This window comes from Melanostigma gelatinosum (assembly GCF_949748355.1).
Source record: "Melanostigma gelatinosum genome assembly, chromosome: 7".
In the NCBI taxonomy this organism is placed as follows: Eukaryota; Metazoa; Chordata; class Actinopteri; order Perciformes; family Zoarcidae; genus Melanostigma; species Melanostigma gelatinosum.
In genome coordinates, this window is record NC_136640.1 from 9,315,088 (window position 1) to 9,342,111 (window position 27,024).

Here is a 27,024-nt window from a genome sequence, read left to right on the forward strand (position 1 = left end):
CAAAGGATAACACCATATCCTCTGATGTTCACAAACTAAACATTTACACATGAGTGAGTGTGTGGGCTATATCCTGCCTGGAAGTGACCTCAGAGTTAAAGCTGCTCAGGACACGTATCCAGAACACAGGAAAAAGAGAGTAATGGAAATAGTAGATGTAATATGTCACCCTCCCGTTATCCTCAAATGTCATTTTTCAACATCGATTCTCCCCGGGGTCCATTTGGCCTCAGCAATTTAAACCTCCAGAAAATGAAAGAAAAGAAAGAAAATTGGTACATGATGTCTACGTCTTAAATACCCCTTTAGATCAAATATATCTGCCTCTCTTGTCACTTTCAACGTCAAAGAACTTTGGCAGGTTAGGGCCCAAAAGAATATAAAATTGCATTTGATAATGGCCTCAATGTCAGCAAATCGAGATGAAGGAGAGAAAGAGACCATCAGAGGAGGGAGGGAACGAAGGAGGAGGACACAAGCAAGTTTAATAAGCAACTGCAGATTCAGAATGATAAAACAAGGCAGATAACACCCACACAATGATCCAATACACACACACACACACAGTCAGCGTAGTAAAGTAAATGGAGCAGTGAAGAAGGCTCCTATACGACACAGGAGGACAGAGATGTGTGAGATGAGGTCTAACAGAGTTGCGAGTGCATCCATGAACACGCACACACACAGTCAGCGTAGTAAAGTAAATGGAGCGGTGAAGAAGGCTCCCAAAGACACAGGAGGACAGAGAAGTGTGAGATGACATCTAGCGAGTGCATCCATGAACACACACACATTCACACACAGAATGTTCCACACGCACACACACACAAACATGTACAAATAAATAAGCAAGCACACACCATTATCCGTGCACACACGTGCTGATTATATGCGCAGATATGCTGACATTTAATCCCCCTCACAGAGCTAACATGATTTTCCACGGCGAAGCAATTAAGCAGCTCACCAACCTGTGTGTATTCACATGTGTTTGTTGGTGTGTGTGTGCGCGCGCGTGTGCGTGTGTGTGTGTTAAAGTATCTCTGACTCACTCTCACAGAAAACAGGATCTTGCACACACAGAATATTTAATGAGTCCGGTTTCGCTTTATCTCTTTAACACTGTAGCTACTATTCATTAACAATGACAAAAGACAAAACCGGCCCGAGGGCACCGTGTGTGTGTGTGTGTGTGTGTTTGCGTATGTGTAATAAAATCTCTCGTTAAGCAGCAAATTAGATCCTTCATCCTTAGACAGAGTGCAGCAGCTTACTCCTCTTATCTCCCCACTAGACTCACTGTATGGCAGCGTAATGGATGTATTTTGGTGTGAGAGAGAGAGAAACTGTCTGCGCATGACTGTTAGCGTTAGCATATGCTCAGTGGCTACAGCATCTGACAATATTGCCGTGATATGTGAAGGCATTAAAAAGAAAAGCGACTGTAAGGACAAGACTGAAATATAATGAAGGTCAATGAGGGTTAAGAGCGGCCCACAAAGCCCATAACAACATTTCATAGACACACACACACACACACACACACACACACACCTCTCTCTGACTCACAATCACAATGACATTTCAGGGGTTAATAGTGTGCTCAAATGCCTTACGCTGCCAGTCATTTGTCAACATTAGCTTTCTAAAAAGGGACACTTCACTGATATGCGAGGGGCTGGCATTTCACAGTCGGGGCCATTCATTATTAATCGCCGTCATGGACGGAGGGGAGGAGAGCGAGGGCATCATAAATCAGTGATGACATCGGGAACTCCACAAAGTCCTTACATCAGTCATGAATTAAGATTCACTGATCACGCTTCATATTCAGGAGACAACATTTGCAATGCTGTACAGCTATCAGGAGGTGCTGTCGCAGCAAGTTCATCGCATATAGTTACGTCTCATCCTGTAACCTAAGTTATGTTTTCCTCATTTTATCAACATTTCCTGTTTTATTTCGTGTCACTTACGTCACCTATCGTTTCAGGTCATATCACTTCCTGCCTTTGTGTGTGTGTGTGTGTGTTCCAGCCACTGTGGTAGTCTGCCCCGCCCCTGATTGATCCCTCCTGTGTCTAATCACCTACACCTCCCCAGTGTATTTAAACCCTGTGTTCCTCTGTCTCTGTGCCAGTTCCTCTTAGTACTTCCGTGTCTAGCATTACAGCGGTTTCCCCCTGGTGCTCTTTCTTACCTGTTTTTTTGACTCTCTGCTTTTACCTGACTGCGTTTTGCCTCGCCCCTTAAGAGCTGATGATATGTAAGCGTTGTGCAACTTGCTTCTGTTTCCCCAAAGTGGACAAAAAAGACAATCTGTTTGGAAAACATTTAAACAAATACAATACAGCTCCAACAAATGATTACTTTCTTTGTTTTTTATTAATCTATTATTTAATTAATGAATCACTTAATCATGGGTTTCTAAAACATCAGAAAACACTGAAACATTTCGACAATTTCCCCCAAGTGATGTTTCAGTTCAAACCCCAAAATGTTCAGTTTGATCTTATGTGAGACAACAAAAAACATGTGTTACGTCCCCGTTTTAACACAATGTCAAGAGTGAGTCTGATTCATATAGGCCACCTATAGTTAGAAGATGAGATGGGTTCACAGAATATGGAACAATAAAACTACCTCCACACCTGCCTTAACTACCCCAACGCTCCACATCAAGAAATATGTGTTGACATAGATCATCTCTGCAGCACCAGTGCAGGATGGACGGGTGACTGGGTCAGGATGGAAACACTGTGTGTCGACTCTAACGTCCGGTTGTCGGTCAATTAGGTTTCTCTCCCGTTTTCTCTAATGGTCTGTGTGTCCTTCCTGCTGGGAAGCTGTTGGAAGACACACCTAGCAGCTGGCTTCATAAGATCAACACACACACGCGCATACACGCACATGCACCCATTAAATTCATTGACAGGAAACAATTTGGCAGCTCACTGGGCAAACTGGTGGTTATTGGACAATATACTGGAATGGTCATCAAACGTCGCCCTCAGCTACGACAAACACCACCCTTTCCCAAATCACATCTGATGTATAACTGCAACCATTCAGAAACAATATACCGGGACCACGGGAAATACTGGTTTCTCATTAGCTACCCGGCACCAGTTAAAATTGTGTGTGTGTATTTCTTTCGAGATTCCTGTCTTTTAGAGGCTGTAACACGCTCAGTTTTAAGCTAGAGTAAAGATATTATCATGTGAATCCATCGGTGCAATGAAGTCATGCGAGCAGGTTGGGGAGGCATGAAAGCAACGCTCCAAAAGCTAAATATTCACGATGGATAACTGGCATGAGTCACCCCTTTAAGGACATTCAGAGGATATATGCAACGTACTAAATACAATTCTTGCAGATATCTTTTGTCAACAAATCACAGCATGGATTTTTGGTGGAAGAAGTTGAGAACCAAATATACTCAGCTTGGAATCATCATTTTTGGCATTAAGGTACATGTCCTAAACTCAGAATTATGATGTTTAAACATCCGAGGAAATAACACAGGGCAAAACACATAATAGCGATGAGGGCAACTTTGAACAAAAAGTCCACAAACAACCCAAAGATGTTGCATAAAAGGAAAAGATGGAGATCTGTCAATGTCAGATTTTAGACAAAACTCTCAGCCAAAACAGGAGACACAGGTGCATAAATCCCATGGAATATTAAGAGATGACACCGAAGGAAGATGAGTTCTCCCGCAGTCAGACAATATCATCCTGAACTCACATCTCTCAATTAGTTTGACATTATATTATTTCCGTACTTTCTGGCTGCTGAGAATTGAACAAAAATGTAATTTGTAGTCTTCACTTTTTCTATGGTTGCACTACTGGCCAACGACAACATTCATTAATATGTGTGATTTATTTTTGCACACAGGCCCGGACATAAAGAAGATCCAACCTGAAGTGGCTGTCATCCATCACATTCCTCTCCCTAACCTTTCTCACAACATCAGCTCCCTGTTGTCCACCATCTGTCCTTCCATTTTGGGAAAGGCCAGCCAGTGTACCTTTATGAATAAATTACTGCTAGGATCTAACGATACAGTAACACATGACAAGATGGAGAGAGACAGTAGCTGAGAGGGGGGGGGGGGATGAGACAACGACATCATCGCTGGTAGAGGAAATCAGTGAGGGAGAAGGAAGAAAAAGTGAGGAGAGAGAGAGAGAGAGATGGGAAAAGAGAGAGAAAAAGAGAGCGAGAGAGAAAGGAGAGATGAAGCCCATTTGGTCTCAGTTGTAATGCATTATGTAACAAAATGGGCAGACCAGCAGGAAAAAGCATATGAAAAAAATATTCTCAAATGCTCCAGCGTGTGTGTGTGTGTGTGTGTGTGTGTGTGTGTGTGTGTGTGTGTGTGTGTGTGCAAGCATAGGTGTGTGAAATGTGAATAAAATCTAGAAATCAGATGTTAAAAGTATCATTTGCATCACAAACAGATCATTGTCAGCATCGGATTTGTTTTTTCTCTGAATCTTTCTCTGAATATCTGTTTCCAGAAGCAGAGCTTGGCTGTCCAAACTATGGCCCGCAGACCGGGTGCAGCCTTACAACTGAAACTTTAAAAGAAAAGCAATTATATTTGGCTGGCTGACTCTGTTAAATGCAGCTGCTATTGTGAACAGTTGGTGTCACCATCACTAGACTATCAGTCACAGGAAGCACCAGAGCCCCCCAGCTGGTGATGTGATGAGTAGCCTACCACCGTGTTGAAAAAACTGTTAATCGCATCCGATCAAGACTGCTTCGTCGACTGGAAATACATTACTGATGCCGGCTTAGTCGTGGGAAGAGACGTCGAGTCAGAGCTTTTGAAAGAAAATGTCACGGCTTTGTTGAACTGGGCAACTCCGAGTGATCGGCAGACCTCTCGTCTGATCTCACAAAAGCTTGCAAAGAAAAGATGCACACATGAAATCATTTGCTGTAAACTTTCTGAGAGGCAAATCAGGGGCAGCAATGCTGCACACTTCCCGTCTCTTCAGTTAATTCTCTCCAGTTTCTCAAACACCAATGCTTGTGTGAAAATGGGAAAATATGTGACAGTGCTCACATCACTGATAACAGAATCGAACGAGCCCTTCAAGAGATTTCGCCGTCATTGACAACGACGTTCAGCTGATCTCAAACCCTTTCTTTTCTTGATGTGGAAGGAGTAGAGTCGGACAAACAGCTGGAGCTTACTGGAATGCAATGTGATGACGTCGCCACCTGAAGCCCCCACTGTGGAAACCATACCGGGATTTGGAAAAGGGGATTTCCCCAGTTATGGTGCCTTGCCGAAAGGACTCTCAGTTTATTTGGCTCTACATACAGTACATATGTGAGCAAACACGTTCTTTCACGACACAGAAGAAGAGCAGACTGAGGCCCATGATGAGTTACAGTCACTTGCGTGATGTATTTCCAAATGCCACTTCAGGACTGAAACCTGACCTGACAGCAATCTTTTCACTCCAAGGCCCAGCATCTTCCCATTGGTCATATTTACTGGGGATTTAAAAGTGATAAAATCCTCTTAATGCGGATTCAAGTGCACAGAAGTTTAAACTCGCTCTTTACAAAGTCTCTTATATCAAAAGGCTTGTGACTGTTTTTCTCCATGAGGCCCCTGGCATGGCAAGCTTGTTCTAAGCTCATTGCATCATGCACTGTAGACTGCAGTGAACCATGTCTTCTGGCAGCAGAAAACATTTGCGACAGAAAGTCCGGGTGAAGATCAGTTTATAGTGATTAATAAACTCTTAATAAAATACTTGGCAAAAAGAAACAATAAGTAATCAGTCAAGTAATAACTTTCATCCCCCACAATCACAAAAGACAATAAAGTGGCTCATTGATTAAAGTTGTGACTAAAAGAAGAGGCGTGACATGCTGTTAGCAAGCACTGAGATCAAGAACAAAGAAACAGAGGAGGAGGAAGAAGAGAGAGAAGAAAAAAGAGGAAATAGAGATGGAGGAGGGAAGGCCGTGTTGAATTTTGATGTTCTACACTGATGCAGCATTAAAAAAAATTATTAAAAATACCTTTACACATCACCTGCTACCACACACACACACACACACACACACACACACACACACACACACACACACACACACACACACACACACAACAGAAAGAGGTAGAGAGTTCTTGATTAAACATGAAAAAAGGCTGGAAAAGCTACTCATTACTCCACTTGTCGATATGTCTGTCTCCTGTCCAGACTCCTCACCCTGTGCAGACGGTTGTTGACTGCCCCCGTTGTCTCTGAGTCATTCTCTCATTTCCCACATAGCTATAGAGAATCAGACGTCAAAGAATCAATGAGAGGGAATCAGTCACATACACATTCTGGAACAGAACCAGTAAGGCAGAGGACAGACGCAGGAGTTTCAAATGTTTTCATTGCAGTGGCAATTACTGTGGATGTTTCTGGCTAACGGCTCGGCTGCTTTGGTCAATTTAATTTGATGTGTCAACTCTGATTTTTTTTCGGTCTTGTTTTAACCTTCACGTTTCTTACTTCCACTGCGGACCAGAACACGGACCCTTTCTGGAAGCCAGCCTATCAGTCAGATCAAGCAAGTGATTAACCGGGCGGTAGGCAATAAGGAGTCAACACGGCACAAACATTATCGACAAACATGGGGCGGAGCTGTGATTCAAAGAAGGCCGGCGTAAAACCTCCTCATTACTGACTACCAAATTGATGGCGACATCAAAGTAGCTTCCCAGACTGCCTTGTTAGGGACCCGGCGAGCTCTGCCCCGCTGCAGTCTGACGACGGAGAAAACAGGTATGACACAAGCAATCACTCGTCCTTAGAAAAGGCAAAAAGACAAGGATGAAAGAGGCACGCAGTCAAGAAGAGGGAGGGAGAGCGACGAGTAAACACACTGATGCAGATGCGAAGAGAGAAGAAAAAAAAAACGAAGATTACGGGACAAAGAGAGAGAGAGAGAGTAAAAAGACAAAAGAGATGAAAGCAAGTGTGGCCCCTCTTAGACATAAACTCTCCTGTGAACAGAGGTTAGAGCTATGAAAGATACACAAACTCTCTCAATGTCGACTTTGATGTGGAGAAGGGAGGCTGCACCTGGAGACATCGGTGAAGCTATGACACACATGTACACCTGTCATGTGGAGGTAAACAAACTGGAAACATGGGGCCGTGGCACACATCTGGATACACGCAGCGTCCCAACACAGCGTGAACACATGCAACACAACTAATTGAGCTGCACACAGACTTTACTCTCATTATGTCTGGTACTTCTTCTAACGTGCTGACGTACAGCTGTGTGCACATGGACGTACATTTACGGTATGTTTGTGCAGACGTGCATGAATAAAGGCATGTGCAAACGGCACATGCATCCCTGCTGGACCCCCCGCTGGCAGTCAAAATTGTTAATTTTTCGCTCGAGTTGACTTGAAGAGTAAACCTTTAAAAAGTAAAAGAGAAAAAAAAAATGATAGAGGAACAGGAGACAGAATGTAAGAGATGGAAAGATGAAGTGCCTCTGTGTTCTCGAATTAAGAACATAGGATTCACACCACAGAACGGTGTGTGTGTGTGTGTGTGTGTGTGTGTGTGTGTGTGTGTGTGTGTGTGTGTGTGTGTGTGTGTGTGTTTAGTAGCATCTGTCTCCGTGTGTTATCATTTAGAAGTTGGAAGCGTTTCGGAGACAGACATTGTCAGTGGGGGTGTCTCCTCGACATTAAATTAGCATATCTCAGCATCAGCATATCAGCATATCTTAATCAGCATATCTTAACGCCCAATCAAACTGAGACAATTCTGTCCTAATGCAAATGAATTCCACCCCGTCCAACCAGACTGTTTACCAGCGCTTCTACGAATCTTCAAATACAACTCGATACTGTATGTGCCAGTGCCTGTGTGTGTGTGTGTGTGTGTGTGTAAGCCTGCATGCATCTGTGTGTGAGCACACATACAGTATGTGGCCCAGGGCCAGGGCAGAGTGTTCCTACTGGAAAACAACTGGTGTGTTTGTCTGGGAGCAGTTGATGGTCTCTTCACCACTGAAATGTGATAGAACAGGTCAAACCAACAGAGACACGCTCCAACCTTACACTTTATTTCAACACTAAATATTCGAGTGTTAGCTCACTCCAGAACACTTCAGATGTAGCACACAAACACGGCGTGTCTTGGGTTAGTATTGGTAAACAAGAGATTTGCGAGATTTGCTTCTTAAATTGTCTATAGATATATATATATATATATGCGTAAAAGATTATATTCTTATAAATCCCGTACTGCGCATCAAGCTTCTGCCACAGTTAAATGAATGCTACTTGATTTATACAACAGAAGCCTCTGGTAGAAGCACTTAACATTTATGACCATCTGTATGCTGAGCTGGTTGAGGAACTGACTGAACTCAAGAGCACTTTGTGACAGTGCGGTGTACATAGTTGGTTTAGAGTTTACATGATGTCCATCTCGTGAGTTTAAAACCGCCGGCTCTCTCTGAGAGGACTCCTTGTTGATGTCTTTGGTCTCCCACCGTACCGTGACTCACTCATGTGCAGACTGTGTATGATCTCAGCTATGTGGGTCTGTTCGCGGCTCATCACCTCAGCTCAAGTTATCTACTCAACATACCTCCATGTTGTTTTCCACCTAAAAATACGTTGCAAATGTTCACGTGCCATTGTTTCCAGTATTAGCAGATGCTGCTGTACTCCCTGTAGCAGAGTTTGCATGTACAACACATTCCTATCGATGTATTTCTATCGTGTGTATCAATCAATATGTTATAGATTTCTGTTGTTTGTTTTTGATTTATCTTTGCACTTTACATCATTGTATAATTTACCTTGCATACATATTAAAGTGCAAAACTGTGGGCTTAAACTGGAAACTAATTAATTTAAAAAAGAGGGCTTATTATCGAAGTCAGTTATGCAACTCCAGAAAAACTCCCAGATTCTACTAAAGCCCTGAACAAAGTAAAAAAAAAGAAAAGAAAAGTAGGCTAAGTTCTGCATATTAAACAAAGTGAAACACGAGAAATAGAAGAAAAAAACAAATACATCCTAATTATTCAACGGTGTTAATTGTTAATAAGGCATCCACTACAGAGAAAAATGTGCTTTAAATAATGGCAGAAATAAAATAATGAGATACGGTGCATGTCCAGCTGCCGTTCATCTGCATGCAGGAAAATCAGTACAGCAACAGCATAAGTTGTTTTATTAGTGCTTCAAAAAAGTTATCTTCTTATCTTTTACTTGTGGTATACCTCAGGGATCAATAGTAGGCATCATACTCTTTTTAATCTGCATGCTGCCTTATGGTCGTATCGCTGAAGTTTAAAACTCACACCTCCATATCTGTCGTAAACTCAATGCAGTCAGCATAGTGCATTGTGATCTGGCCTGTGCTGCAGATTAACAAAACACTGAAATGATTTGACCCCTCAGACTTCCCCTGTATAATCAAGAGGATGCTTAGATTCCTCATTTTCCAAAATCAAGCACATTTCTATGAATTTGGTGGTGATTTTTGACCCTCATCATTAATCAAATCACTAAAATGATTTATTTCTCCAGACCTTGAAAAGGCCGTTAACATTTCTCCGGGTCTTGATTGCTGCGATTCTTTGTATTCTCGCTGTAATGAAAAGGCCAAAATGATTTCCCATCTTCACATGGAGGTGTTTCCTTTGGATGCTTTCCTTTCATCCGACCGCTTTAAGAATTATTATATTCCACAATTAAAGCAAACATTTTCAGCAGAGAAGACGACAATTATTTTGGGGTTAATTTACTTTTTTTTTCTCTGGTTCTAGCTTCTCAAATGTGAGGATTTGCCACTTTTATCTTTCATTTCTCAATGTAAATTGAATATCTTTGGGATTTGCACTGGTGGTCCGACAGAACAAGCGATTTAAAGAAGTCACCATGGGCTCTGGGAGATCTGGGGGAACTGATACGTTTGATGTAGTCACTTTGATTTTAACTGTAATCTTGTGTTGTCTACATCAAGATGACGTAGTTAATTTAGACCCCAATACAGTCAGGGAAGACTAGATGGGAAAAGTCTCTCATTGAGTCATTAAGTTTTCAGAAATGACTGCATACTGGTGTTTGCCAGTACTGATTTTGCTCTCCAATGCACCTGCCGTCCTGGTTTTTTTATTCGAGCAGTAGCTAACTGCAATCACCTGGTGTCCCTGGCAAAAATAAATCTGTGTTAAATGGTGAGAATGAAAACCAGCAGGAGTGTGAGAGCTGACCAACCAGACTGGCAACCACTGGTCTGGAGGGCTAGTGATAGTCGGAAGGGCTTAAGAACTAAAAACTCATCAAAACGGCGGTAGTATTGCAAAATTACAAGTTTTTAATTATAATTGGTAAGTCAGCATATGGAAAGCTTGGAGAAAGACACAGTGCACAGCGTACCGTGTAAACATTGTGTCTTTACAAAATGTACCCACATTTTAAGAAAATGTGATAAAAGTAAAACAGTTATGCATCCTTAAGTGTTACATGTGTTCCACTCAGCTTTCAATGGTTCAAGCTACAACCACATTCCCAGAAAGAAAGGAAGAAAAACCTCCAGAAGACATGTGTCCTCTTCTTGTCACACAGCCGTGAAAAGACACGCCTTCACACACACACACACACATACACACACACACTGGCTAAGACACAAACGTGTATAATAAATGCAATATAATACATTGAAAAGTATGTATTCACGCTTGCAAGACTGTAAAAAGATGACTATACAGACAGCTCAAAAGAGGAAAACACTACATCTAGGACTGATGAAATAGAATACCCCTATTATATTTGTGGTAACCTGTGACACCATTAGTTGCCAGGCAACCTGGCCCACCCTTCAGATGAAACACCTGCCCTTCATCTATCAAGCCATCTCAGCAGCCTCTTCTTTTTTCCGTCACACCTGTCTCCCTTTGTCCGCCTCGGTCCGAAACGGAGGACAGATGGAGACAACGGCACACAAATGAGGCGATGTGAAGAGAACAGAGAGTTAAAAAAGGAGCAACAACATCGACGGCGAGGACACATAGTTACACCAACAGTCAATAGTTCAGCCTCCACGTGATCCGAGCAGTCACCGCCATGTTTCCATTTGGCTGTGTGTCCGAATACTGGCCGCATAGTAGCCTGTAGACAGAAATACAATACACAACAGTATATGTATGTATGCGTCTACTGTGGGGTGTGTGTGTGTGTGTGTCTGTGTGTGTGCATGTGTGCATGTGTGAGCAGCTGAGAGCGAGTCTGTTTATGTGTGAGGGGTACGTACGTCTCTAAAGACTGTGTGTTCGTGTGCTGTGGAACTCATTTAATTCAGCATCGCAAGGCGAAATCCCCCCAACGTCCCAAATGCGACATTTACAGCCCGTCAGTGGCTTCATCTCCGCGTGAGTCAATCTATAGAGCCGATCGATGAGAAAAAGCCCTGCAGTCAGGGCGAGAGGAACCGGAGCACAGGAACACATTCTGCTGCTCAGCTGCAGAGGCCGAGCACAACAGTGTCACAATAATAACTACTGTAGCAACGTCCATATGACTTTGGCCAACAAAGCTAAATCTGTAGCTGTAAAACAATGACACCAATAACAGAAATATTCATGTTCAAAAGAGTAATAAAAAAATAAAAAGACAACAGAAAACACCTCTCCTCGCTACCCTGTGAGCTTGTGTGAGAGAGGGTTTTTTATCCTGTGTCTGTGAACTTCCTATACCTGACTAAAGACAGACACACATACACACACACACAGGTTGCCTGCAAAAACAAATGAGTAAAGCTACAAACTAAAATAGCTGCAGCTGCTTACACTGAAGGCGAGTAGTAAATGCATTCAAGCAATGTGGCGTCACACCAGAACAACACACATTAAACACAAACCTCACAAAGACAAGTGCTAAAGCTGGATGTCAAACCTAATCTGCTGTATGCTATCTCTATGACGGATTACACCGAGTTTATCTAAGGTTATTTACTGCTCAGGCTAGAAGTTAAGAGGACACACACACACACACACACACACACACCTCTACTGCTGATCAATGAGCACACAGAGGTGCTTTATCATATTTTCTAATTAAACCAAAAGTCTGTGTCCCAACGACTGCTGCCTCACATCCCACCTTAATCTGTCAAGGGAGTGCACACACACACACACACACACACACACACACACACACACAAACATGCCAGCTGTAGCCGCTGCCAAAACCCCGACAAACACAGTTGTGGCTGTCCATTGGATTACTGACACATACATGTGCCCATACATAGACACACTTGTAAACACATACACACAGAAACACCTGTCTGTGGCAACAGTCCATAGAGATAAACAAGCTGACAGGAGCTGCTGGAGTTAAAGCTGGGAACCATGGGAGCTGTCAGGCTCTCACACACACACACACACACACACACACACACACACACACACACACACACACACACACACACAAATGCACTCGCTGGAGCTGTTCTGTTACCATGACTGTCATATTAGGGATGCACCAATAATGATATTGGGCTGATTCTGACTTAAATAGCCGGATCAGGTTTTGGTGACAATGGGGCCAAGTTAGTCAATTTGTTTCTATGTTTATATGCAATATATTATATACTGGCACTAAATTCCTGTTTAAACTTCATTAAAAATCATTACAGTTGAATTGCAATTCCTGTATATTACCATGAAAGTTGCTGACTTACGATTTATTATTTTAATAAATAACAATTCAGGAAATATAAATGTTTTTATTTGTTTTACAAAGTAAGTAAATCAATGTTTAAGTCAAGCCTGACATACACCTTATTAATACCGACATCCAAAGCCCGGATATCTGCATCGGGAATGAAAAAACAGATCGCCCTTATGTCTTATAATGTACTTCATCACATTCTTCGTCTAACCTCGACCTCACATTGAAACTGCTGCAATGAGCTTTAATCTCAAACCTGCAACATATGAAACAATAAGCTCAACCGAACTGTAATTCTAGCCTCGGGCTTTAAAATAACGCTTCCTAATAAGGTCTGCGAAACAGTCATCACAAGTGACCAGCTGGCCAGGTTTTCTATTCTTCTGCAGAGCCCACAATAGAAACAGCAGAGATGGAATATAATATACTGTGTTTCTAGATAAACACTCTTGCAGACAAAAAGGTGAAAAAAATGAATGTTTTGAGGGAATATTTACGGGAAACAAAGGAGCAGTGCTGTTTCAGCGTAATTCAATCTGAAGGTTCCATCTCGTGTCGAAGCAAACTCACTTCTTTTGATGCAGTAAGCTTGCCCATGACATTGTCAAACAATAAACTGCCCAATCACCACTGCGGGGCAGGTCTACGAGTGTGATTCATAAAGGTATGTTAGGTTTGAAGACATCATTGTTTACACTCCCCTGTGCTTCAGGTTGTCAGCGCTGTGCTGAAATGAAATAGAACAATAAAGGCCGCTATTCTTCTCCTTCAATGACGCAACCAGGTCCACCTCATGCTACCTATCAAATTTCCATTCATGAAACAATCCTGGCTCACATTGAGCACAATGCTGATTCAGATTATCTCAGTTATGTGTTAAATCCAACAGGACGGAAGACACTGACAACAATTTGACTGAAAATAAGCTTGTGTGTATTTGTGTGCTTGTTTGTCGTACTAGCTCATCTTCCTATTTGCACAGACGGACCAGCTGAAGTCGTTCCAGCGTAGATAACATGTGAAACATAAATACTTGTTCCCTCTGCACAGAACAAAGTCTTCACATCGGCTCAACCTCGACTCCATATTGGCTCCATTTACATCTCAATTAGGGGACATAGTATCAGCCAGGGGTATGCAGAGCTCCCATTTGATGTATAATAATTAAACAAATAGCTATTGTTATGGTACATCCATTTGGATCAAATTTACTGGAGGCACTGGACAACCACTATGATCTATATTGGCTACAAGAACTCTCTGGTAGATTACGAGACAAATCGAGGAGAACCAAAGAACATTCAGCCAAAGTTAATGACACAATTAACTTCCACTCGGTTAGTGATCGGGACAGTTGTTTTACATCTCATTCCATAGATTACACTCTGTTCAACATGAATGTTAAAACAGCTTGTTGGCACCGCTAGACAAATGCATCCGTCTCTGTCCTTCTGGCTTAAATACACACAGAGCTAAACACGAGCCTTGTTATGGCAATTATTGAGTGCATTGAGTTTAATCAATTTGGCGCAGTAATGTAGTCCAAGTTCTCACACCACTTTGAGCAATGTGGACATGTTTGTATTCACTTGAATACAAGAGAGACCTTCCCACCATCCTGGTGTCTGCACTTATTTTGAATTCTAATTGCTGCTCGTTAAGTGGCATTGCACTGTAAACAGTAAAGCACATCCTGCTTTACTGTCTATTTTACTTTAAACTGGACCATCACTTGCTAAATGAACATCGTGCTGTGTTGAAGATGACTTGAGACCAGGGATTGAGACCATGAACTTTACTGGGGTAATAAATCCAGTGAGAAGTAGGGTCATTTTCTCATCGATTTCTACACCAACCAGAGGAGTCGCCCCCTGCTGGCTATTAGAAAGAATGCCAGTTTAAGCTACTTCCACATTGGATTCATGTTTCAAACCCAGAGGTTGCCGCCTGTTCTCTATATTTATGAGCCCTGAGCCGGTCTCTCCCCGATTGTGAGCGTGGATCGGGTTCAGCCCCCTGCAACCCTGCACTGGATAAGCGAGTATGGGAAATGGATGGATGAATGGTGTGTTTATGCTTTCCTTTAATGAAACCTCAACGCTAATGAAATCCAGCAGAGGCTCCTGGATAATGTCATGATACTAGGATTCTGTTAGGGTATGTGGTTAGAATGCTTTTCAGCTTTGTTCCTGGTATGAAGTTTATTCCCTCACTTCGGTATGGCCAGAGGGACGAATCAGAATGCTTCCTCTCTGCAATCAAGAACTAAACACTTCAGCAGTTATTGAATTCACTTCGGACCCAAAACCCAGAATCCCAAAGTTAACTGATTGAAACTGCTGATCATTATTAAGCTCTACAAAGCTCAATCTCCATCATAAACCTGCCATTGGTGGTGATGGGACCAGGATTTTAAGCTTGGTGATTGGATGTTTGATGACTTCGCTCTTCTCTCAGACCTTTGACTTTTCATTATAAATATAGACTTCGTTTTTACAGTTGCTCATCTTACGTACTGATGATTCAGAGCATTCACAACATCCAAGCGTTGGCAGTCGCCTCATTATATTCCTGCAGAAAATGAACTCAACCAAATATTGTTTCAGTTGAGTATTTCAAAAGTAATTACATGCTGAACTTGCTCTTCAACTGGGGGGGGAAGAGTTTTTGCCATGGATGTGCACAGCTCTACCGTTTAAAAAATTTTCTACATGTTTATAGGAGTGGAAAACAATTAGCGATCTTGTATATAAATATATTAAATAGCATCTATTATCTACTGCTCCAAAGCGACATTCTGCACTCAGCGACAGTGAATGAAAATGCAGATTAATCTGTGAATTTCATGCTTTTAAGCAGAATGTTTTGTTGAAGCAAACATATTCTGTAGACAAACACACATAAACACAAGCAACTCACAGTGGTTTCTCACTGCTTTCACTTCATCTCCCTCTGCCCTCTCTCTCTCTCTCTGTCTGAATATTTTAGGATTGATGAGCCCATTACTGATGATAACACAGTGCAATGTCAGCATCCTTTCTCTCTCTTTCTCACACACACACACACACACACACACACACACACACACACACACACACACACACAGAATTGCACAGCAGCAGCAGCAGAGTTGTAACCTGATTCCTGATGTGTGTGTGTGTGTGTGTGTGTGTGTGTGTGTGTGTGTGTGTGTGTGTGTGTGTGTGTGTGTGTGTGTGTGAGTGTGTGAGTGTGTGTGTGTGTGTGGGTGTGTGTGTGTGTGTGTGTGTGTGTGTGTGTGTGTGTGAGAGAGAGTGAGTGTTCTTCAGGAGGCTGAGGGATATAACGTCCTGGCATCAATCCAGTAAATTGCAATATTTTTTTTCAGGCTGAAGACGGTCCACATGCACACCCGGCTGGCAAACAAACACACACCCAAATACAGACTACAAGGGCGATGCCTGTTGGCTGCTGAAATGATGAACAATGTGCATTGAACACACAAACAGCAACATAAAGGTTAAAACATTACACACCGAGGGTGAATGGAGGTCTAAGCTTAGACCGAAAAACATGGCCGTGATTACTGAAACTGTAGCGCCTGGTCAATATTTCTGATGAACAACTGTCTCTCAAAGCCTCAATCCAGTCATCCAAGAACACCATCACTGTGATGGGCACACAAAGGGCCATGTTGGATTTTTTTTAATCACAATGCTCCATCAGAGGCGGGATCATAAGCAGGTACACGTTTGACATCTGCTCTTGTGTATTTCACGACAGCATCTCACACGTTCATGAGCTTAACTGGTCACAGATGCCGAGGCTGCGAGTCAAAGCGACTCCAGCAGTTGAGACCAGCTCCTGAAACTCACTGTATGTCAAAGATCGTTGACATCCACCCGGCAGATTCATTATCCCTCCAATGTTCTCCTCGAGACTGACAACAAATGCCCAATGTAAGAAGCTTCGTCTTTGAGGACAAGCGCTGCTGAGGTGAATATAAGCCATTATGCTTCAGTTATTTCCCTGATTGAATTTAAACCAGTCATGAAGGAGGAGAACATTAGATGAGGATTTTCAGCTTTGAGCCAAAAAGGGGTTGAAACTTGATATGAGGGAGATGTCTCTAATGTTTTGTGCAATCAGTGTATAATGGCATCACAATGTTATTAACCGCACATGAGGCTATTCAGCTATGAAAGAGGGAGAGGCGACTTCGAGCATTTAAGAGGAGCACGTCGGCATCAAGACATGCATGCCCCGAGGGAAGCTCTCACCATACATACAGGATATAGGTGCATGCTGTTTGAACAGCTTGATCACCATCACTTATCTCTGCAGCAACAGATGCGACTCTTCATTTGAGAACGGGCGTCGTGGGTTTACGTGGCATCAGGAGGGGTTTGCTTTATTAGCTAACATTTAGCGGAACACCAGCTGACGTTTTTTTTTCACCCAGACAGGTGCCTCTGAGAGAAGTTATGACAAACACACACACACACACAGAGACTGAACAACAGCACAACTAATAATCACCACGAAGTTCCATAAACACCTCTCTGAGATGTTCATATTAAACGCTACACGCTTCACACAGATAGGCTGCAAAGCTGGGCTGCTTTATTTAATATTGATCATGTCAGCCTCCTTTGATCCACATATTTGCTATGTGCAAAAGGCTTCTTAATCTCTAAAATGTAAACAAGGAAAATAGCCTCGGGGTCAAGAATGAACATTCACACTGAAAAACAGTCTGGTTTAAGCTCTGCGATGGTGCATTTTGGGGGGTTCAAAGGAGAAAACTGCACTTACAGGGCATTTATTCTCCAGTATATCTATACATCTTATATAGATAGCATTATTGATGGTTAATAAATCACCTTTGCTTTAGAGATGACTTTTAAACCATTAAGGAGAACACATTTTTGGGTACCAAAAGTTGTGAAACATCTCTCTGGCTGGTGTTTATCCTTTTTATGGGTTACCAAGCAGTCACAAATATTGGTAATCAATTACTAAATGCATAATCAATTGGTAATATACACATTTTGGTCCAGTTTCTACACAGCCCTATTCCAGAAGGTAAAGCTAATCCATCAAAGAGAAAGTTAAGCAACCTGGCAACCCAAAAGCTTTTATTATTCATTGATTTATAAAGCATTAGTGAATTATTTATTAATCAACAAAGCTATGAGTTACTGCTTATAACCCTGTTATAAAGGACAATATATTAGAAAGCGGCTGGATTTCCAAACAGTATTTTAGGATACGGTGGTTTGCTTAAGTCAGGCCTTTAAAAAAAACATTTGAATATAATGATCGACAGAATGCAATTATGAGGGCTGTGAGATTTATCTATGCGTAAGGGATATTAGAGGAAGAGAAGCAGTGTGGCTGCATGGAAGATACAAAGGCACGATAAGGTCAATAAACTCTCTGTGGACACACTGTGGGAACATTTGAGTGATATTACAGTGTGATGCAGGTGAGCGCCACACCGGTTTATACTGAGAGCCACCTGCACAGTGCACCTGGAGTCTTCACTGCCGCTGTCAGGGGGGGGGGGGGGATAATGACACCCAGCAGGTCACACTCACACCACCAGCACCACCAGGCTAATTGGCTCAATGCGAGGCGCCACGTGCCCCGTTTAGTTTGTGCGCTTATGCAGAAGTGGCGAGAGAGCTTCAAGGTATACAACCGCAACACACAGTATTCCCTGCATACATAGTTATGAGACACACACTTACATTTCGGAGGACGGCGGCTGGCTACGGCAGAGGAGCGCGTGTCCGCACGCTTGTCCCATCGCGCATCCTGCCTCGCGCGTCTCCGGTTAACCCAACAGCTGCAGTCAGGAGGACCTGGCGAGCGAGGGGAGGAGAGGAGGAGGGGGGGACGGGTTAGGAGGTTGAGGAGGATAGACGATAGATGGATGGATGGACAGATAGTTGAGTGTGTGTGCGCTCCTCCCGCTTCCTCTCCCACCTCTTTAGCCTGTATGTCTGCCTCTCCCCGGTCTGCTCTCCGCTGCCGTCTCCTCTCGAGCTCTGACAGCGCGCGGGGATTGGTCGGGACCCGGTAACTGATACTCGAGCTATGGTGAGCGAGGATAAAAACGACTGAGCGGAGAGAGAGCGAGGGAGGGAGAGAGAGAGAGGTAGCGCGAGAGAGAGAGCGGTCAGCCGGAACTTTAACGCGCTACGCCACATGGACACATCAACAGTCAAAAGGTGCGTCAGTCAAACCGGAGCTGAGCGTGCGCTGACAAACAATCTCCCTCGGGTCATGCCTGCTCTCCCATGACCACCAAGTCATCCGTGAAAATGAAAGTCGTGTTGTGAAAATTCAACTTTCACGGTGTATCTTCACACACCAGCTGCGCATTTTGACACAACTGCCACTACACGCATACGTCTTCTTCTTCGTGCTGCATATATACTGTCGCTCTGCAGGACACGACTTGAACTTCTTTCCTTTCTATTCCAAAACAAAGGGGATCTTATCGACTCGAGCTGGCAGGCTTTCACGATCAAACCACATGTTGCACGAGACTCCAGTGTGTCTATAACGGGACACAGGTCTCAAGGTCCAACACAGATCTTCTGCCTTATATGGCCTTCCCCGTAGCCTACACACACACACACACACACACACACACACACATAAGCAAGCTACAGGGATTCACTTCAAGAGCAATGCCTATCGTGAAACAGGAGCCTTTAACATGTTTGTTGACATTCAAGGCCTTTAAATATCCCCAAGTGGCTTCAGATGTCAGGTGTTTTACATTCTTAAGAGCCAGTAAGGATTTTTGGACAACACATTCACGTAAGACACATAGAAAATCAGTATTGTATATGAACAAAGCATCTGAAAATATGAAAACCCCGGTAGCCTGCAGCCACGGTCCACCTCCACAGGCTTTCTCAATTATGTCTGCCTGATTAGACCTCTACTCACGACTGTGAGAGTATGTGCAGACTGTGATTGATTGACAGCTCTGACACTCTTCTAACACTGATTTGTTGTTTCTGTTCGTAATCATAATCTCTGTCATTATTAGAAGTTAATGATTGGTGATCGCAGGACATTCATACCACCTAGCGCCAACATGATCAGCCAATCAGACGTAACTGCAAACACCTGTGTGCATGTTCAGGGGCCTCCATATATTTTGGATTCATGGTGTTAATCCATGTAGCACTGTACAGCATGATGATCTTTAATTGTGCTTTGGTGGTGGGGCAACACATTTGGATTACAAATTGCACCTTTATATTTTCCTCTGACTTTATAGAGTAATACGTCTCTGTGTCTGTGTTCTCTCTATACTGCTACTATTTCATTATTCAAGAGACCAAGATTGAATATTGCCTTTAAAATGGACTTCATAGGCAAATAAAAGTTAAACACTACAGTGCAACTAACTTAGTAATGTGTCCATTCCATTATGTGTCTCAGTAAGACATACATGTATTAAGGGGCCAATATGCACAAGACTCTTGAACAGGCAAATATGATGAACGCTATCAATTACATGTCAAAATGCCTGCTGTGTAAAAGTCCGATTTACAACACACTGAACAAATGTTGCACAGCAAAGCAGCTTACAGTGTCGTACAGCAGATCGTTAAACAGCAATATCTCTGACAGAAAGTTCAGAGGTCTCCTGGGCTCAGAGGTAAAACCAGCACCTAGATAAGGAGGGATGGCAATGGGCCTCCTGGTGGTTCGTTACTGCGGTGGATTACTTATCTCAAGTTTCCAGACTGTGCTGAATGTTTACTTTTCTTTTTTTACCATCCCATTAATCATCTTGTGACCCATTGTAGTAGTCCTGACCCTACCACTCAGTATAAACATACAAAACAACTGTTACAGTGTTTAGACTGGCATATGCTTCAACTACATTTTGTAAACATGTTTTTTTGTTTTGGTGTACATGTGGTATGCATCTCTACATGTGGGTTACATTTGATTATATTACAGGTCCTTTATTTGATCAATTGTGTGACAAAAAGAATGGATGAGCTCCACATCACTGTCTAAACAGATACAAAACAGATTTAAGCCAGACTATCTCACTGTAAAAGAGAAAGACCAGAGGGAGTCCAAAAATTAGATCTGTTGTGCCGATGTAAATTCATCCCAGCATCTCTGTCCATCCCCATAGTTCTTTATGTATCTAGCAACAGTTGTTGATGTAGATTGTGTTCAAACGTCACGTTCAAACTTGTCAAAAAAGTATTTTAAAAAGAAGGCAATTTAGGAACCAAGATGACATTTTTCTTCTTTCTCTTATCACGTAGCACTAATTTAGAAAACACAGAGGGACAATGCGATGTGTCAGAGAAGCCCTGAGCATCTTCGGTCACCTCGCAGGAGGAGCTGCCAATTACGAGGAAGGACAAGACAGAGAGAGCGACAGAGAATAAGAGAGTGTGACAGGGAGGGTTGGGAGAGGATGAGTAAGTGAGGAGAAGGGAAGCGTCAGGAGAGCTGCAGCAGCAGCATGAGAGAGTATGTGAACCTTATTATTGCCATGTCAGGTTTGAGAGTGTGTGTGCGTGTGTGTGTGTGTGTGTGGATACATGTCACATCTGATGCGTTGACATACAGATCCAACTGAGAATCCCAGATTCAGATCGGTCAATGTGGGCACTGACACCTCCTCCGCTGAGACTCAGGTCAAAGAAATGTCTGCAATGGACACTAAACACCAGCTGGAGAAAGTATTTTTACCAGTTTCCTTTTTTTTTTTAAGTGCGCTCATCGAGCATCAATAAATTAATGACAGCAGCTTTTAAAAAAAAATTTATTTACTGAACTGAAAGGGATATAATCCCAACTTTATTGTAAGGAATGGAAAGCCTAGTTTTTCGAAAAATACTTTCTGTGGAAGAAATCGAATATTTTCATCGAAAAAGCTTATCATGGGAGAAAACGAACACACTGTCCATACAGTCGGTAAGAGGCAGCAGCTGTAATGTGACAGCAGTGTTTGACCAGCGCGCCGCAATAAAGTGCAGTGAAGCTTATTTTTATGAGAGGTGAAGTTCCTGTTGTTCCAGTCTCTACTCAAACACACTGAGTGGAGCTGCTGCCGTAGATGAGATGAGACTAATGAGCAAAGCGGCCAGCCACAGCTATGCTCATGATATGTGATAGAAACTGAAGCAACCTATTCATTTGAGCCCTCAGCAGGCGTTCCCCTATTAAAAACCAATTTCTTTGTTACATAAGACGACAGTTAAGGGACATTACATCCCGCTGAGCCTGAATCAAAAAGTGACATGTATTATGTTTTAATCTGGCAATAAAAAGCCAGACAGAGCGCGAGATGTGATTCAGTTTATGGTTCAGTGGGATCAATATCACTACCAGAATCGGTGCTCGTCATCAGGGTCCCGCAGCAAGGTCTAATCAAGGTCTGTGAATCAGACAAGAGAAGAGCAAGACAAAACAACTCCCCTGACGCCGATATAAAAGTTTAGTGACCGTGAAACTAAAATGCTCTCGTTGTGACTTAACAAAGCTGTGCAGCAAGAAGAAACCGTGTCACGCTTCAGTTGATTGAGTTCCCCAGAGTGTCGCTCCCGTATCAGCTCCTTGAGTTGATTACATCAGAACCTGATTAGACCTTCTGTCCTCAACCTGGAGTGTTTGCTGACGTTCATGGGCTGCCAGATCTACCAATCGTTAATACTTCCTGGAATTTGAAAGTGCCGACTGAACAGAAGCTTAATTATTTATGATACTTTCTGTGCCCGTGGCCTGATTGGTAAACAACTCTCTGTTGAGCCATAATATCAGTGATAATGGCATCTTACAACAGCCTGTGATACATAAATTGTTTTGCGACATGGCCGTGGGCTGTTCGTGCCTGCAGCAGACATATGGAGCGACAATATGGTTGTAAATATTGGGGTATCGTGACAAAGGATAGGGGCAATTAAAGAGTCTTGAAAGCTGTTGGTGAAATGCGTGTCTCCTGTCCTTACCTGTCCTTCACATAGAAAGATTCATCTGCTCTCTCAGTTGGAGAGGGATCAAATCACACTGTGTTTATTGCTTGTATCACTCAGCCTTGTCTCAGTCCACTTCCTTTTCTCAACAAATACAAACAGACATCTTCTTGATTTTGTCACGAAAACAATATACCAAGCAAGCTGCATTACCTTGTCCAAACAGCACAGCCCTGCACCTTCTCTTCCATTTCAACTCTCACTTGTTCTACTATGGTGTCAGTTTGGTGAAACTGACAAATAACAAACAGTCGCATTTTAGTGAGGTGCACTGAATGAACTGATTTCTGCAGGGCAGCTTAAACACATACATATTATCACTGATAAAATGATACGGAGAACATGTAAACAAACAGTAACACACCCGGCAGATACACAGCTACACTGACATTTATTTTGGGGAGAAAAAAAAAACATTTGGCCAACCCCGATGAATTCATGGCTGAGTCTAAACTCTCCTTTTAGCTCGGTTTTTGGTCTCCACCAACGCCTGAGGGACATTTTGGGGGTTTTAGCTGCTAAATGCTCCACTATGCTCTCTAGCTAGTTGTACACTTTCTGTCTGCATGACTTTATCATTGCTTTTTCACTGACAACAGCTGACTGCTGCATCTAAACGACGCTGATGAGAGACTGAAATAGTAAAGTTGCAATTAAGCCAAAACAGTGAGCTGAACGACATTTCTGATGGTCATGTTCTGTTATTTCATTCCAAACAGGAACCCCTTTCACATACAAGTAGTCGCGCGATCCATTGTTGACAAAAAATATTGACTATGACGTTTTTCTCCAAGCAGTTTGATTTGTCTATTATGAGTTTATGTATGAAAGGGGCCTCATTCACACTACATGACTTTAGCCCTGATTTTCCACTCGCCAACAGTTTTTGGAGCTCCCGGACAAAAGCCCCAGATCCAGATCCTTCAAACCCTCGAGCACTATGTGTGAACTGCTCAAAGACGCAAGCAGAGCGGTTCGCCGATGCGTCGCAGAAGCGTTCTAAATATCTAGCATGCGAAATATCGTAAAGCTGTCGAGGAGTCTGTCGGAGGTGACACAGCCAATCAGAGCGCAAGAAACAGCAATACTAACAAACGGTCATACCTAACAAAGGACCTAACAAAGCACCGACTTTTTACATGTGAGGAATTGTTGTGATACAAAATCGACTGCTGGCAAAGACAACTTCTCCAGTTGAGCAGACATGCTTTTCAGACATTTCTCACTTTTTTCAATCTATCCCTCCTTATCTTAATCCCGTCCTTTCTCTGTCTGTGCTCCCCTCCCTCCGTCCCTCCTCCCTCCCCCCTGCTGTGCTTGCTGTAATACCTTCCTGGAGCCCAAAATACCTCTCCTTCCTCCTTTACTTCCTCCCCCTCTCTTCCTCCTTGCCCCATTCTTCCATCCTGCCATTCCCACCACTCATAAGCCTCATAGCATTAACTGGAAAACCCGATGGGCGCTGCCATCTTCACTCGAGCTTTCGCGGTTTTATCGCAAAGAGTTGCAGCCCAGTGTTATCCTCAGCCCAGGGCTGAGTTTTCCCAAAACTAATTAAACCTCTTCTCAGAGTGTTCATCCTCCACATTCGGATGTTCCTCCAGTTCAAGGCCAGTTAGCTTGAAGCTAAACACACAGTTGGTCCACTTGAGCGTGCATTTGTAAAATTGTCCAGATAGCTGAGCTACACTGGTTCTACATTACATTATGGTTAAAGTTAATTTCATCAGCCTCCATAGAGCAGATTCCTGCATATTTAACGATGCTCTTTAAACGAGCAGACATTACTCTGACCCCTCTAACTACACTGGAGAGAACATTGAGTGAATTACATTATGTCAGCAGACACAGAAAAAATGACACTGAGGAAAGCGATGCTCTGGCGCAACATTATACAACTCCTGTCTGTGAACTGTTTTCTGTGTACATATTTTAATAATTTCACTTTTGATGCTTAACTTACCAGAAAGGACCTAAAAAGCAGAATTGCAAATCAAGCCTCAGACTAAACTAAATTTAGCTCGATTAAATCTCAAAGCAGGTCACCGGGACTCAACTTAAATGTGTCCCGAGTGGGTTTCTTTATGCACCGGCCAATTGTGTTTTATTTGCATATATCTTTGGATGGGAGGATCAGAGTCACACAAGGCACGGTCACAGATTCTCTCAATAGTGAGACACTGAAGCTCCTACCTGGTCAGGATCATGAGTCACTCTGGATTAAAGAGTCTCTAGAATGTAAACTGTTGACTGACTGGTTTGTGTTGGAGAGGGAGACCACAGGCAAAATTGAACAACGCAATGTCATACAGTGAAACGGAAACTTTTCTGAGGCTGTTGTGGAAGAATTGCCAAACATTATTCAACAAAACCTACAGTGTTTGAGTTTGATGTCAGCACAGAGCCTGCTGACCTCGGTTAGTCGTATGCTGAGCATGTCGCTGCCACGGTTTTGCATCATTTTCACAGCTCAAGGGTTCATCCTTTTCCTTCCCTTTGCTCAGCTTGAACATTCTTTGGGCACAGCACCACATAGTGTGCTGGTCTTTAGCATATTATCAGGGAAATCCTTAGAACCCTGCAGAGGTCTGCCCCGCTATGTCCAGGAACACACAGTCTAGCTTTTGAGTTTATCGAATTATGCCTCTCTCGCTGTCCTCAATGGACTGAGCAGGTTTAGTGGACTTACAGCCCCTGAGAGGCAGTCAAGAGCCTTGGATGGTTTTACAAATGCCTGGAAGGCAGACATATACTGGACAAAGAGACACCAGGCTTTTCTCATCACTTTGCAGTCGTGAGTGTTTGTGTGTGAGAGAGAGAGTATGAGCTGTCTGAATGCTCCATCAGCTGGGAGTTATGGTCACTCTGGTCTGTCATAATATCCTCTCTATGACTGCATGCCCTCAGATTGTCATTCCCTTTGGTTTGGTGTGTGTGTGTGTGTGTGTGTGTGTGTGTGTGTGTGTGTGTGTGTGTGTGTGTGTGTGTGTGTGTGTGTGTGTGTGTGTGTGTGTGTGTGTGTGTGTGTCAGGGGGCACCAGATGGCTGCTGGCTGACTTAGCAGCATGAATTAAAGGAAATCATATGAGACAGTTGTGCTTATCATTCCATTAATACACTTCAGAAAGAGTGCATGCGCACACACACACACACACACAAACACACCCACACACACACACACACACACACGTACGTACGTGTTGTCTGCATGTGCAATAGTGTTTGGGGGGCTTTGAAGGTTTGATCCTCTTTTACACTAAATGTTTTTTTAATGGTTCTCTAAGCTCATTAGTGGTAATTTGTTGTTAGTGGTGACGATTTACATGAAGACAAATTCATGTGATTAGATTTACTAAATCATGTCAACAAGAAAACAAGCACTGGTTCTATTCACCCAGTTTGACCCCCTTCAGGCCCTGAATAAATGAACCCATTGGTGTATCTCCGTGTCAATCATCCTGTCAATACTTGCGTTCCTCATGGGCAAAACTTGTCATCATACTTGATTGTAACCCCGTCCTTATGTGTTGTTATGGTGATTCCAAGCAACACCTGCGCATCAAGTTGGATTGTGTCCCTTGCTTCTGGAGTGGTGCACAGGTTAATGGTATGGCCTGACTGGAGGGGACGTTGAATAAAAGTTGCTTTACATTGTCAATTTTCACCTCTGATATTTATCGGTCATGATAGTATTGTCAGCCCATGTTGCTGTCAGTTTAGCCTCACAGATTTAATTTAGTGGTTGAATTATTGTTCAAACTCTCATCTCACGCCTTCAGATTTCTAATTTATGTATTTTTGAAATTGATTTTTTTGTAGGTGAACCTAAATTCTCCATGTATATAATTATCAGCAATAGCAAAAGCAATTCTTCGCATTCATTATAAATGCAAATTGGGAAAAGAAATAATCTCATTTATGTTGTGTTTTTTTTTTTTAAAGAAGAGAATAAAAAAAAGCAGGTGGCAAGTTTCCCTATGGCTTAAAAAGAAACGTTTGGTATCACTTACGCCCACTGGAATGTACATAAGTCATCCATCGCCTCTCCTGTTGCATGCATCTGGTTTTTGATTTATATTACGTTCTGCTGTCCCCTTGGCCAGGACCATATATATTTTCCTTTCTATAAGTTCACTTGAGACTGTTGTATTCATTTTGCTTTTAAGTTCTGAACAAAAAAAGAGAAAACACTCAGTACTTTTCATTTATTGAAGTCACAGGAGTATACACAAATATACTTGACCATGTGGTCATTTCATAATAAGGTTA

The 27,024-nt window shown here is 42.7% G+C and overlaps 1 protein-coding gene across 1 annotated transcript in view; it reads right to left on the bottom strand.

The window, feature by feature from the left end:
* Positions 1-27,024, bottom strand: part of pde2a (phosphodiesterase 2A) — a gene marked incomplete at its 5' end in the record, with an annotated part of 130,819 nt that overhangs the window by 101,265 nt on the left and 2,530 nt on the right. The window contains one exon of the mRNA XM_079271566.1: positions 18,478-18,591. Within this exon, the coding sequence (XP_079127692.1) occupies positions 18,478-18,591 (114 nt within the window). The remainder of the gene's footprint in view (positions 1-18,477; positions 18,592-27,024) is intronic.